At 52.5% G+C, this 12,489-nt stretch overlaps 1 protein-coding gene across 1 annotated transcript; it reads right to left on the bottom strand.

The window, feature by feature from the left end:
• Positions 1-250: 250 nt before the first annotated feature.
• Arx (aristaless related homeobox) lies at positions 251-11,187 on the bottom strand. The gene is made up of 5 exons (XM_052171610.1): positions 10,992-11,187; positions 8,477-9,380; positions 5,900-5,945; positions 2,847-3,175; positions 251-733 (listed from the first exon to the last, which is right to left on the bottom strand). The coding sequence occupies exons 1-5, from the start codon at positions 11,185-11,187 to the stop codon at positions 493-495; spliced, it is 1,716 nt and encodes a 571-aa protein (XP_052027570.1). The 3' UTR covers positions 251-492.
• Positions 11,188-12,489: the final 1,302 nt, after the last annotated feature.

Genomic DNA, 12,489 nt, shown 5'->3' with positions numbered 1-12,489 from the left:
CACTGTTAGCTATCTTACAGATTCGCATTCGCTTCGCTGGCCCTGGCGTCTGTCAAGCCAGGCCGCGCTTAAATCAACATAGAGCGCCAAAATACTATTCAAAAGAAAAGCTAAGTGGGCTATCAGGAGGAAGAGAGGGTTGGGCTTTTAATTTTTAAACTTCAATACTAGGCATATTGGGGAGAAACCCTCCCAGTAATTTTCATTAAGGTAAAAACGGGAGAGTGGACGTTTGAGTTGGAGTGACGTTGGCAGGGGTAGGGTCAGGGACAGGGACAAGGGCAGGTGGACAGCCAGTGGTAGAGGTGCCACGTCGTTTAGCGCCAAGGGCTGCCTTGTCCTCGTCCAGACTGCTGCGATGGCTGCTGCGCTCTGTCTGTGCCGTCTTGGGAGTGAGCTGGTCCTCTGTTTCCATTTGGTCTTGAGTGGTGCTGAGTGAGGTGACCTTTCCGGGCGCGCCCTAGAGGCGGGCGCAAGGGCGGAGGGCAGCCTTTAGCACACCTCCTTCCCCGTGCTGGTGCCCGGCAGGATGTTGAGCTGCGTGAGCTGCGCAGCGTGCTCCTTAGCCTTGAGCCGCAGCGCGGCTATGCTCGATGCGCGTCTGTCTGCGGCGGCGGTGGCCGGGTCCGCCAGCGCGCCCGAGGCCACTGCGCCCTCCACCGCGGGTGTGGGCTGTCTCAGGAGCGCAGCCGCGGTCGACGCGCTGGTCAGGGGGGCCATGGTGGAAAAGAGCCTGTGGGCAGAACAAACAGCGCGGTCACGGCCTCGGGAGCGGAGCGCGGCTCCCGGGACACCTGTCACCCAGGCGGCGAGGGCGGGCGGAGGGCGAGGAGCAGCTGGGACAGTCCCGGCCCCTGCTGGGGCTCGGGTGGAAAGTGAAGTGGGCTGGTGGCTTTGTGGGCGCACAGAACCCACCAGGAAAAGAAAGCTCAAGGGACGACACGTCCGAAGGGGACGAATCGAGAGCCAGAGGAGGGCCCCGCAGCCCAAATCACAAGGCCCAAGGGCGTGGATTCTGGGGTTTGGGCTAAGAAAGCTTGTGTTCTGGGGTCTGCTCCTGGAGTGATGCTGTTGGAAGATGAGCAAGTGGACAGGCGCCTGACAGACACACGGGATGGAAAGAGGGGGGCGGGGGACAAAAGAGAAGGGGGAAAGCTAATGGTGGAAGGGTCCAGAAAGTAGACTAGAAAGTGCTCAAGACCCACGCTGCAGACTTAGCACTCTCTCTGGGCTCCTTGCTGAGTGTGAGCTCAGGAGAAGCTGCCCTTGAGGGCTGGCCTTCCCGTCCGCCAGCGCTGGCCGATCAGCCTCCTTCACGAGGCTAAATTGCCAGAGCCCGCGGGAAAGGGTTTTCGGGCGGCCGCCTGTTGATTTCCGCTCCACAGGCGGCTCGCACCTTCCCGCAGCCCCGCAGCCCCACACCGAGACCCCCTTTTGTCCTCCTTCTTTGAGCCTCTCAGATGCCTTCCCCAGATAGTTCCCAGGGTCGTGAGCCCCATGCACCACTCAAGTCAATGCCATATCCTGGGACCGGCGCCAGTGTCCGCGCCACCGCCTCCGTGTGGCACCAGGATTTCTCTTCGCGCAGGGATTACTCTCTTCTCTTCCCCACAACACCCTTGACCCGCAGCTAAGGCTGAGCGCTCCAAGCCCTCGTCTCCACCTTTGTGGCCTGGTGTGTTTTCCCAACCACCTTCTTAAGGGCTCTTGCTCCAGCGCCCCCACCCCGGGAGCGCAATTCAGAATTTCCTCTAGAAGTGAGCCCACCTGGGCTCCTGGAGCCCCTGCTCCTCCTCTCCTGCCTTCTCTTCACTCACCCTGCCAATCCCCGCCTCCTCCCAACCTCGAGGAATCTCCAGTGTTTCAGCGGGGGTTCGCCTGGTTTTACTAACAGACATTTGTTGTCAGAGGAGGGAAGTAGGAAGGAGACACAGGACTTTATTGTGTTTCCAGAAAGAAGTGATAATGGCTGACCTGGAGGGAGCAGAACATGCCCTGGTTCCATTAGGTAAACTGAGGCACCCCACTTAACTGCGCTTAAAGGCACTTGCTAGGTATTTTCATAGTTTGGTACATTAATTTTTCCCTCAAGCCCTACTTTCAACTGTTAAGTAGTTGCGCAGTTGGATGGATCTATTATTTCTTTGTTCTCCCAAAGAGAGATCAGTGAAGCTACATTCAGAGTTACGTTCGCTGCACTTTCCCTCCTTTGTTTCTTTGTCTGTGTGATTATACAAATTTTGTATTTCGTCATTCAATGTTCGCTTCAAGAAAGGGAGTTATATACAATGAGATGGCTCCTTTATTTCGTTGTCTTGTGACACTGTCGGGGTCGGGGTTTACACATATGGAGGTACTGTTGGCATCGGGTCATAGTGATAAGGAACATAGAGTCTGGGGAAGAAGTTCTGTGCACTTGAAGGGACTTCTGGTTCCTGGGCTCCTGTAGGGGACCCCAAGTGTGTTCCTCTCCTGCCAAGATCTGTGGCCTGCAGAAGGACTTTTGCAACACCTTTAAAGCCCTCGGAGCTCTGTGGCCCATACCTGTTCATTCAAACCGCACTGGCGGAGGGATACCTCCGAGCTGTACTGTTTGTACACTTTCATGAACACTTGTGGTTGTTAGGGTTGTTACTGTCAACTGCCCTTCCCTGCTTACTCCTACTCTTTGTCCTCAAGACCTACTTTTTCTTTTAAGTAAAAGAGACTATTTTGTTAGATTTAAAGTCACTGAGGTTGAGATGTGTATAGCTCCCTCCTGCCTCCTCTCTGACCTTAGTATCTGCTTGTGTAGGAGACAGACAGATTGACAGACGACAAACAGAGCCTCTTAAGGCTGCAGTTACCTGCCAAATGCTGGGCTGATGAAGGCCGGGTGCCGGAACACGGCTGCTCCCAGAAAAGTGCTCAGGCCCAGCGGCGCCCCGCTGGGCGGCAGGCTAGCAGAGCCCGGGGGCGGAGGTAAGCTCGGGAAGGCAGCTGCAGCCGCAGCCGCCGCGGCGGTCCAAGCCGAATCAAGCGCAGGGTGATGCGGGGGAAAGGGGCTGGCGTCCAGGTAGGGGCTGAGCGGGTGGGTAGCCGAGAGCGGCCCGGGAAAGGGCAGCCCCGGGGGGTGGGTCTGCGCGCCAGCCTTCTCCCGCTTGCGCCACTTGGCCCGACGGTTCTGGAACCACACCTGCAAAACGAGGGTGGGGGTGTGTGTGGGGGGGAGAGAGGCCAGGTTGGCTTGGGCTCTAGCTTAGAGCCTTCTCTCCCTCCTTTCACTGTTCCTGAACCCACCCTGGCCTTCTGTAGCCTCTGTGTGAAAAGATGCCCAGATTTTAATTCAGCAGGAACCACTGAACAAGCAAACTCTTAAACGTGGTGTCTATCTAGCCCAGGCTTCCAAGACTCAGGTAAGCTAAAACATGAGGTCCCCACAGTTGCCAGGTCAGGGCTGACCCTTCTTTACTGCAAAACTTCACTTTTAGGTCACTTAAGCCTCTCTGGACCTCAGTTTTCTAATCTGTAAAATGGAGCCAATAAAAACTGTTCTCATAAGACTCTAGTGAGAATGAGTGTAAGGCAACAAATGAAAATACACAATGGTGACTGCTGAGAACGGGCAGGCATCAGACCCTGCATACTCGATATGAGATGTTCACATAGTTTAGGCTTACCCAAGAGCCTGGGCAATGTCTATTCTCTCTTAAAAAGCAAAGTAGAAGGTTGTTTATTTATTCTTTGTAAAAAAATAAATAAAATAGTTACTGGATACTGGACACATAAGTGCATTGTACTGGGGGTCTGTGGTTTGGATAGGATTGAGATTAAGGAGAGACCTGCTTCTAGAAAGTGAAAAATAGGTGTACATTTTAGAGGGCTAGTTCTCCATGAAATGACAAAAGGGGGTGCAAAGCAGGCTTTCTGTAGGGACTTTGGATGACACATCACTGACTCCTGGGAGGAATAAGGCAGGATCACCTGAGCAGAGGAAATCAGAGGGCAGGGTTTGCCCCACTTCCGAGCAAACAGGGCCTTCCCGCCCCCCCCCCCCGGGTGTGTGCTTTCACTTGGTTCTTAAAATAAGGTAGTTCCGGCTTGGAGGAGGTTTCCAGCCGGAGGTATTTTCCTAATTGTTAATAAGAAGCACTTTGAATAGAGACCTTTACCTGGAACATGGCAGCCACCGTGATCTAAAAATATCCCCCAAGTGCATGAAATCATTTTTATGTGACCTGCTCATCACTCCCACAGCTCAGAAGCTAGGTTCCTTCTCCTCAGAAGGCATCAATAATTTTAGGGCTGAGTTTGTGACTGCATATGAGTCTAAAAATTAAGAATGAACACACTAGGGTTATACAGAATTATATTAAAATATGATGTGAGTTGTTGCAGAGGAACATCTTTTTTTTTTTTTTTAATTTAAAAACATCTTTCAAATTTCCACGCTGTCTGGGAGTGAGTTGCACTGGAAGGTAAACTTGGTTGGACTTCTATACAGTCATCCTGGGCAAGAAAAAAAAATCAAGAATCCAAAGTGGTTGATTTACTTAAGGTTCTCGAAAGGGACCCATACATTCATCAGCCTTCAAATAAGCCATGTGTGCTTTATAGAAACGCTCTTCCTTGGAGACCCAAGGCTTCAAAAAGTTAGACTGTAGTTAGATTAGCCTGGGCGGGTAGCTTTCTCACATCCAATCTGTCTAGACAAGAATCTCCACCATTTCTCCATCACAGGGAAAGGAATAAAGGAAGGGAAATGGAGGCAGCGGAGGCAGAAGGGCCTTAAATAACATGGAATCCTTTCTAAAGAGAGATCCTCTGTCTCTTGGGCTCTCTGGCTCAACTGCAATTATCAAGATGTCCCCTGCAATTTCTCATTATTGAATTAATACCTCTGAGGCCCCCAAAGGTAAACGAAAGGACTCTGATAATTCATATTCACTTAATTACATCTTCTCCAGTGAATAGTGGGGAGAGGAAAGGGGAGGGGGCGCTCTCCTTCTTTTAAAAAGTTATTTAACTTTCCCACGACTTGTTCCCCTGAGCTGAAAATGTGGAGTTGCTGTCACATCTCTGTTTGACAATGGAGAAATGTGTCAACAGAAAGGAGGGAACAAGCCTCATCATTAGCCCTCTAATGCAAGAAGCTGTTGTGTAGTAAATGAGCCATATGGAATTTATTGTGCTTTATCAGCGCTTGATTTTGACTGTAAAGTGATTCACTCAGCTCCTAACCCGAGGACATCTGTTTTCTGTTGGCCATTGGGCCTGCCCAGTGTTGATCGTCTCTTTGGTTATGAGGCCTGGGTTCGGAAATGCACTCTGGTATGGGGCTGCAAACACCTTTAATAGCATTGCACTCACTCCCTATTAGATCAATGTGGGCTCATTGCTATAAAAAATGGGAAATCAAATAGCATTAGCCAGCTCCTTGTGCAGGGCGGAGGGGAAATCAAACAGCATTTTGCCTTCAAATGGCCCTGTTTGTTCTAGCACTAAGTGGGCTTTTATGAAGCCCGATTGGAGACTTAATCGCAGCCAAATACCTGCTTGGAGCTGAGCGGATTTGTCTAACAACCAAATCCATCCTCCATCCTATTATTTCAATCAGGAGAAGTCGGCTGGTGGATTGTTTTCTATAGGGGCCTTGGGCACCAGGTTGGGGTAGGGGCTGCTGAGTTGGACTCTCGGGACTAGAAAAGCCCCGTTTGATCCCCAACTACTTTAAGCTCCCAGAGCCAGAAATCTTTCCCTCCCACTTCCTAGTTTGCAGCTTGCTTTTGAAATAGCTTTCCGTGTGTGAGTGCTTGGGTCTACTTTTCAGATTTGGATTCTCTTCTTTTTATTGGAAGGGCAACCCTCCAGCCCCACTTCCCCCACCTTAGCCCTCCTTTTCCCCCTTCTTGGGGCTCACCTGGACTCGGGCCTCAGTCAGGTCCAGCCTCATGGCCAGCTCCTCCCTATAAGAAAGCAACATTCAGACAGGTCAGTTAGGCCCCAACAGCCCTCTCTCAGTCCCCTTCCCTTCACGACAGCTTCTTGCAGTCCACACCCCCAGTACGTGAGTATGACTGATCTTTGCCTCTAGCATGCCTACTATTTGAAAACAGAAAGAAAAAAAAGCATGGTGACAGATACAAAATAACGTACATCTTATTCTATCATATAATGTGATGGGGGGTGTGTGAATTCTTGAGTCCATAGGTCTTCAAACTTAGACAAATGAGTTTTGTCTTAATCTCTCTTAAGGGTGAGTAGGGTGGGAAATACACACACACACACAGGCACAGTGTTCATTACCCTGTTTTATCCAAATACTAAATGGAAGAAGAGCTTAGCAATATACTACAATTTTTGTTTTCTATTCTCTTGGCTTTGTTTTGTTTTCTTAAAAAAAAAATCCCTCTTTCCCTTTCTACCCCTCTTCGTAGCCCTTTGCCTTTCCTCCATCTCCCCTTCCCCCTCTTCCCCTCCCCCTCCCCCCTAGGTCACACTCCCCATTACCCTCTGGAGATATGTTAAGCTTGTTAAGAGTTCAGTGGGGTAATTTTTCGATTAAACAAAATTCTGCGCACCTCCTGACTCCAGTGCCCACTACAAACCCTGCCCATCTCAGGGGAAGTCAATTTAGCTGAAACCCTACCCCGTTATTGCAGTTATTACTGCGACAATTAAGTCAAATAGGAAACCATTAAGATGCTGTAAAACGGCTTACGACCTGTTTACCGAAAATATGAGCGCGCCGAGAATAATTGGCTCTCTGCTCCCCAATAGGAAAGAGCACGGCTGCTTAAGCATGGGGCCTGGGTCTGTGCTGCCCGCAGGACCGGCCAGCACCTCAAACTTCTTCAGTATCAAGAGAAGAATCAGTTTACTAAGCATCTGCCTTTGAATACTCTTCCCACCCCTCCCCTTTGCAGAGAGCCCCAGCAAATCTAAAACTCTAGTCTGGCTCGCCTATAACCCCAGAGCTAGGCCTGCTGAGCTGGAAAGAAATGGGGGCGGGGCAGCGAAGAGGAGTTGCCCAGGTTTTGTACTTTGGTCTCCCCCACATGCTAAAAAGGGAGGACTTGGATGCTAAGCGACACTGTCTCCTTTCCTTCTTTTTAAGTACACATGTCTGATAAACGCAGACATAAAGTGAGATGAAAAGCCGAAACTGATGGTCCCGTTAGCTACTTGAGAGCACACGCTGACTTTGACTTTTATTTCCCCGCTTCAAAGATTGAGTGTCCCGGAGGAGGACGGAGTTTCAGTGCCCTCGCCTGCATTAGATTTACTTTTTGGTTGCTTCTGGCTACAAGCGTTTGGCAACTGCTAGACCAACTATGTTTTGGAGTCGGCTCAGGCCTTGAGTCCTAAGCAGCGGAGATTTCTCGGGTTCAAAAGCACAAGCTGCTTTCCCCCCTCGAAAAGGCGCACATTGAAAAACTGCACACGTCTCCTGCGAAGGAGCTGGCAGGGCTTGAGGAGCGCGAGCCAGGCGCTCGCTCGCTCGCTCGCTCGCAGGTCTCATTCCCTGCCCTCACTGAGAGGCTGGTCTCTCTTTTTCTTCTTACATTTGCCCCTGACCCTGGCTCCTAGTCCTAGCCAAAATCTTGGCCTATGGGTGGGAGAGGCTCCAAGCCTGCTTGTACCCCTAGGTCGGCTGAATTAAGCAGGGGCTCCGAGGCTCCACTATCCCACTGGTCCAAGTTTCTCAGATAGAGAAATGCAGTGCACATTAGTCCAAGAGACAAAATCTTGCCACGATCCCCCACCGCAGCTGCTTGATTTACTGTCTTGTCTGCCAGCTTCCCAGAAATCATGGTCCAGCCCATCAACCCGTTTACAGTAAAACCAAGCTAGGTGTAGGGGCCATGAGGTGTGGGCACAGAGAGGCAGAGGAAGATTCTGGCTCATGCCTTTCTGGTGTACAGACAGACACCAAACACTGCTTAGTTCTGACTTCTTAGTTCAGGAGTCCCCAAGTGACAAAAACTCGGATCTTTTTAAAGGTCTTCTCTGAAGGCAAGGACTCCAGTTTTCCTTAGAAGAGTGTTAAGTGATGTCCACTAGACTCTTGGGCCACCGGGCGGGGTGGTGGTGGATAGTGCACAAACGACACGGGTCAAAAATAGCACCTGCTCTCGGGCAGTGTTTCCTGTGCTGGGCCAGGATCTGGCCCGAGCCTCAGCACCGGGAGCAGTCCGCTTGTGAGCGAACTATGTGGCTGCTTTGGTGTTCTTTGGAGAGGCCGTTTGGCTCTAAAACTTGTCATTTGGAAACATTAAAGTTTTGGAGCAGACAAAGAGAAAGCACACCAACAGAAACTTAAAGCCCAAGTATACTTTGTGTCTGTGTGTGTAGTGGGGGCAGTACTGGAGAGTCAAAGGATCACATTTGGCCTGGCGTCTCCTGGGTCGTTCCCAGGAGCAAAGAGAGGTTCCCGGACTCTGGGGGACACCCCTCTATTGCACCCTCCTGGGCCCTTTCAGCCCCAGCAACATACCTGGTGAAGACATCAGGGTAGTGCGTCTTCTGGAAAGCCCGCTCCAGTTCCTCCAGCTGGTAACTGGTGAACGTGGTGCGGTAGCGCCTCTGTTTGCGCTTCAGCAGCCCCTCCTCCGAGTCGCTGCCGGCGGACAGGCACACGCTGTCCTCTCCATCCTTGCCCTCGGCGTCCTCCGGGTGCAGCAACAGCTCTTCCTTGGGCGACAGCTCCCCGCCCTCGGTGGCCACGGCGGCGGCGGCGGCGGCGGCGGCAGCAGCAGCGGCGGCGGCGGCCACCGTGCCGGTGGTGGCCACAGAGCAGCGCCGGGGCTCCTTGAGCAGCGCACGGGCGTCGTCCTCCAGCAGCTCCTCGTCGTCGTCCTCCAGCAGCTCCTCTTCCTCCTCTTCATCTTCCTCATCCTCCAAGAGCTCCTCGTCGTCGTCCTCGGCGCCCGTGCCACCACCTGCCGCCGGGGCACTGCCGGGTCCGCTGGCCGCGCTGAGGCGCTCCTCGGGGTGTGCGACACCCCCCGGGCCACCCAGCTCGTCCAGGGCGGGCGGCGGTGGCACGAAGGGCGCCCCGTTCTCGCGGTACGACTTGCTGCGGCTGATGCTCACCTGCGGTGCCTGGCTGATCTTGAGCGTGTCCCAGGCAGCGGCGGCGGCGGCGGCGGCGGCCACGGCCCCTGCGCTGTCCGGACGCTCCCCTGGCCGTGCAGCTGGCGGTGGCGGCGGCGGAACCTCTCCACGGGGACCTGCGGTGCTGGTGGCCGTGGCTGCCGCGGCCGCCGCCGCTGCCGCCGCTGCCGCCGCCGCCGCCGCGCCCTGGAGAAGGCGGCCCCCGCCCGGGCCGTACAGGCGCCGCAGCTTGGGTGGCAGGTGCAGCTCGGCCTCGAACGGGGCGCTGCTGCTCTTGGGGGAGCCTGCGGGCGAGGAAAAGTGCTCAGCGCGCTAGCCCGACTGTTTGTTCCCCTGCCTCGCAGCTGTTGGGAGCCGGCTGCTTGGCCGCCTCCCGGCCCCCTCTCCACGGCTTCAACTCCCCTTCCTTGCATACTTTTCCGGATTCCTTTTTTCTTTTTCTCCCTTCATGAGCCCGGTCCCGCTTTTTACCTTCGTCCCCTCATGTCTTTCTCATTCTGCTCTTTATTTCCTGTTTTCTTTCTCATACTAATCCCCCCCCTATTTTTCTTTTCTCCTCTTTCTACTTTCTCTCCACTCCTTTCCTTGTCCATTTCGCCTTTACTTGCCTTTCTGGTTATTTCTTCCTGATTCCCCTTCCCCTCTATTGTATTTCACTCCTTTCTCTTTCATCCTCCTCTCCATTTTAGGGTGGGGCAAATTTTTAAAAAATCGGACAACTTTTTAGGAAATCACCACTTCTTTGAAAACTTCGTGCTAGACCTCTGCCAGCTGTTCTGTCATATGGGCCCCAGGGTAGCAAGAGGGTCGCTGCCCCGCGGGCGACCCCTGCGGGGCGAAGCGGCCTGGGTCTTAGGGCCCTGAGCACCCGCCACGTCCCAACAGCCCGCAGCAGCAGGAGGCAGGGTTCCCTAGCCCAAAATGGCAAAGAGAAAAATTCTGGAGACAATTTAGAAAGAAATGTCTAGAGCCGGGACAGGGGCGAGGTTCAACAGGCACAGGCCGCTCCTTCCCTTGGAGGAAGCGCCTGGCACAGGTGCCCTTGCAGACTAAAAAAAGGAAAGGAAAAAAGTCAGTTTTATTTTAGAAAGTCTCATTCTCAGCCTTTTGCTCCAATCTTCCAAAAGGCGTTGCTGCTTGCTGATCACTGATCTCAGGGTTTAAAAGACACCAACACTTCTTTGCCTGCAACACTTCTGCATCCAGCTCAAGGGGAAACTTGAGCATTAGTTCAGAGGACCAAATGACACTTGTTTTGGACTTTTTTTAATTTCAGAAAATAAAACACTTTAGATATCTCAACTCTTAAAAAATTAACACAATAGAGAAAAGTAGCGCCGGGAAGCTATACATTTCATGCATTTCAAATACAGTAAGTAGCTGTTTGGAGAACCCTAGGGTAATGGTTTCTGCAACACTTGCATTTAAAAGGTCACCAGTAATGTACAATTAAAAACTAAAAGGGAACGCAAAGCACCGCGACCGCGTATAAAGAAATCTTCCAAAGGAGAAAGGGCAAAGTTCACCTTGCCTGAAAACACCACCACCACTCCTTAGCTTTTGGGGTTCCTGTCTCTGCGAAGCTGCTGCTTTTAAAGGATTTAAGAGTATCTGCTGCTTCAGCGCTACTCGGGGGTACACCCAAGGCCACCAAAAGGGACTTTTAATCGCATCTAAGCATCTAAGAGTCCCATCCCCAAGTGAAGCGTGGGCTCCTGCTTTTTCTGGAAGGAGAGGTAGAGACATCCCTCTCTCTAAGGCCCCAGGCCCTAGAGTTCTCCCGTCTCTTTCCTGAGTCTCCAACTTGACAAATCCCATGCCCCTGGTCCCCAGTTTCAAACATTCAAACTAATGCCCGATGCCCTTTTGCAGGTGCCTGTCCAGCACGACCTTACCTTGCATGGCTTTTTCCTGGTCAGCGCGGCTGGCCAGCGGGGCAGGCAAGCTCTGCGCGGCTCCCAGAAGCCTCATTTTGCACGGGCTTCTCCGGCCCAGGATGCTGTCGATGCAGTAGGAGGAGAGTAAAGTTGGAGATTTACTCTTGCACTCGGGCCTCTCAGAACAGCCCTCTTCCTGGTACTGATTACTCATGGCTGGAGCTTTTTTTTCCTAGGGCTCAGAGAGCAGACCTCTGCTTGCCTCTCCTGGCCGGTAGGATGCAAGAGTGTGTGCTGGGGATGGGTTGGATGGCTGATTATAACAGGTATTACTGCGAGCTTTGTTCCTTTCTGTCCCCCTCGGATGCGGGCTCCCACCCTGACCTCAGCCGGAGCTCGTCCTCTCCGCGCTCAGGACAAGCGGTAACAAGTGTAGTGAGCGGCGGGCGCGGAGCTCTGGTGTCTCTCTGCTCCACGTGCTGAGAGGCGCTCTCTGATTGGCTGTCGCCAGAGGCCGGGCTGCGTAGGCCTGCCGGCAAAGCACAAAGCGCGAACTGGATTCCGGAGGGGCCAGCGAGTGTGGGGGCAGGGGGACTAGCAGCTGGCAGGCACCAGAGCCAAATTTCCTTTTCTTTCTTTTTCTTTCTCTCCTTTTAAACTAGCAACTTTCAAACTTTGCTATCGGTTTCTTGTCGCGCCTTCTTGTCCTTAGGGTTACTCTTAGTTGTAGCTCGTTTGGATGCTAGGTTTGTGGATGCCACTTGGACTTCGGGTGCCCCTTCCACCATCCAGAGGACCTAAGTCCCTGGAGGCGAAGCTGTAAGACTCACGTTGAGATCGACCTAGCGCTTTTCAATGCCGACTTTGTCCTCCTAGGACAGCGTCTTGAGCTGATCACTGTCCAGTCTCCATGCTCTCTAGGACCAATGGACCTCCGATGTGTCAGGGGGAACCATCTGCTGTCTGAGCCTTTGCTTTTCTCCTGTGGTTCAGAACCTAGAGTTATTTGTCTTCATCCAGAACCTATCTGTTGCTTTCTTGTTAATATCAGCTCCCAACATTCTCTGTCTCCGTTTTTAACTCCGGAACGGGGGAAAAGGTCCTTAAATACAGAGCTCTGCTAAAGGCAGAGTCTTCCCTGGAGAATCCAGAGAAGTGAAAGAGACTGGCGAAAGAAAGCCTAAACCGCCCAGAGCGGAGACTGGGGACAAGACTGGGAGAGCCTCTTTTCTCTTCTGACATTCCTCACTCTTTCCTTACTTCCCCAAATTTATCTCGGTTAGGCCGTCACCCCCTGGCAGCACCTGGGGTGTGAAACCCCCTGCACTGCAGAAGTGTGATTCTCAGTTTCCTAGGACAGAAGGGATTGAGCTTCATCTTGAACCAAGTCGAAAAGCCTAACAGTTTGAATCCTGGGACCTGGCCCCCATTAGCAAAAGTGTTGGAAGAGAGCCTGAAGGGAAGCCAGTTTCTTCTCAAACAGTTCCCAGTATTGGACCCGCAGGGAATCTACAAC

The sequence above is a fragment of the Apodemus sylvaticus genome, chromosome X (assembly GCF_947179515.1).
Source record: "Apodemus sylvaticus chromosome X, mApoSyl1.1, whole genome shotgun sequence".
Classification (NCBI taxonomy): domain Eukaryota; kingdom Metazoa; phylum Chordata; class Mammalia; order Rodentia; family Muridae; genus Apodemus; species Apodemus sylvaticus.
Note: the sequence above shows the minus strand (reverse complement) of the source record. Positions and strands in the feature narration are given on the sequence as shown.

Bases quoted from the DNA above. Each gene is read 5' to 3' on its own strand.
- Arx (XM_052171610.1), bottom strand. From the start codon at position 11,187: ATGAGTAATCAGTACCAGGAAGAGGGCTGTTCTGAGAGGCCCGAGTGC. The intron at 9,381-10,991 runs GTAAGGTCGTGC...CCTCGCCCGCAG, and splicing joins CCAGGAAAAAGCCATGCAAG to GCTCCCCCAAGAGCAGCAGC. The intron at 734-2,846 runs GTAACTGCAGCC...TTCTGCCCACAG, and splicing joins ATCAGCCCAGCATTTGGCAG to GCTCTTTTCCACCATGGCCC.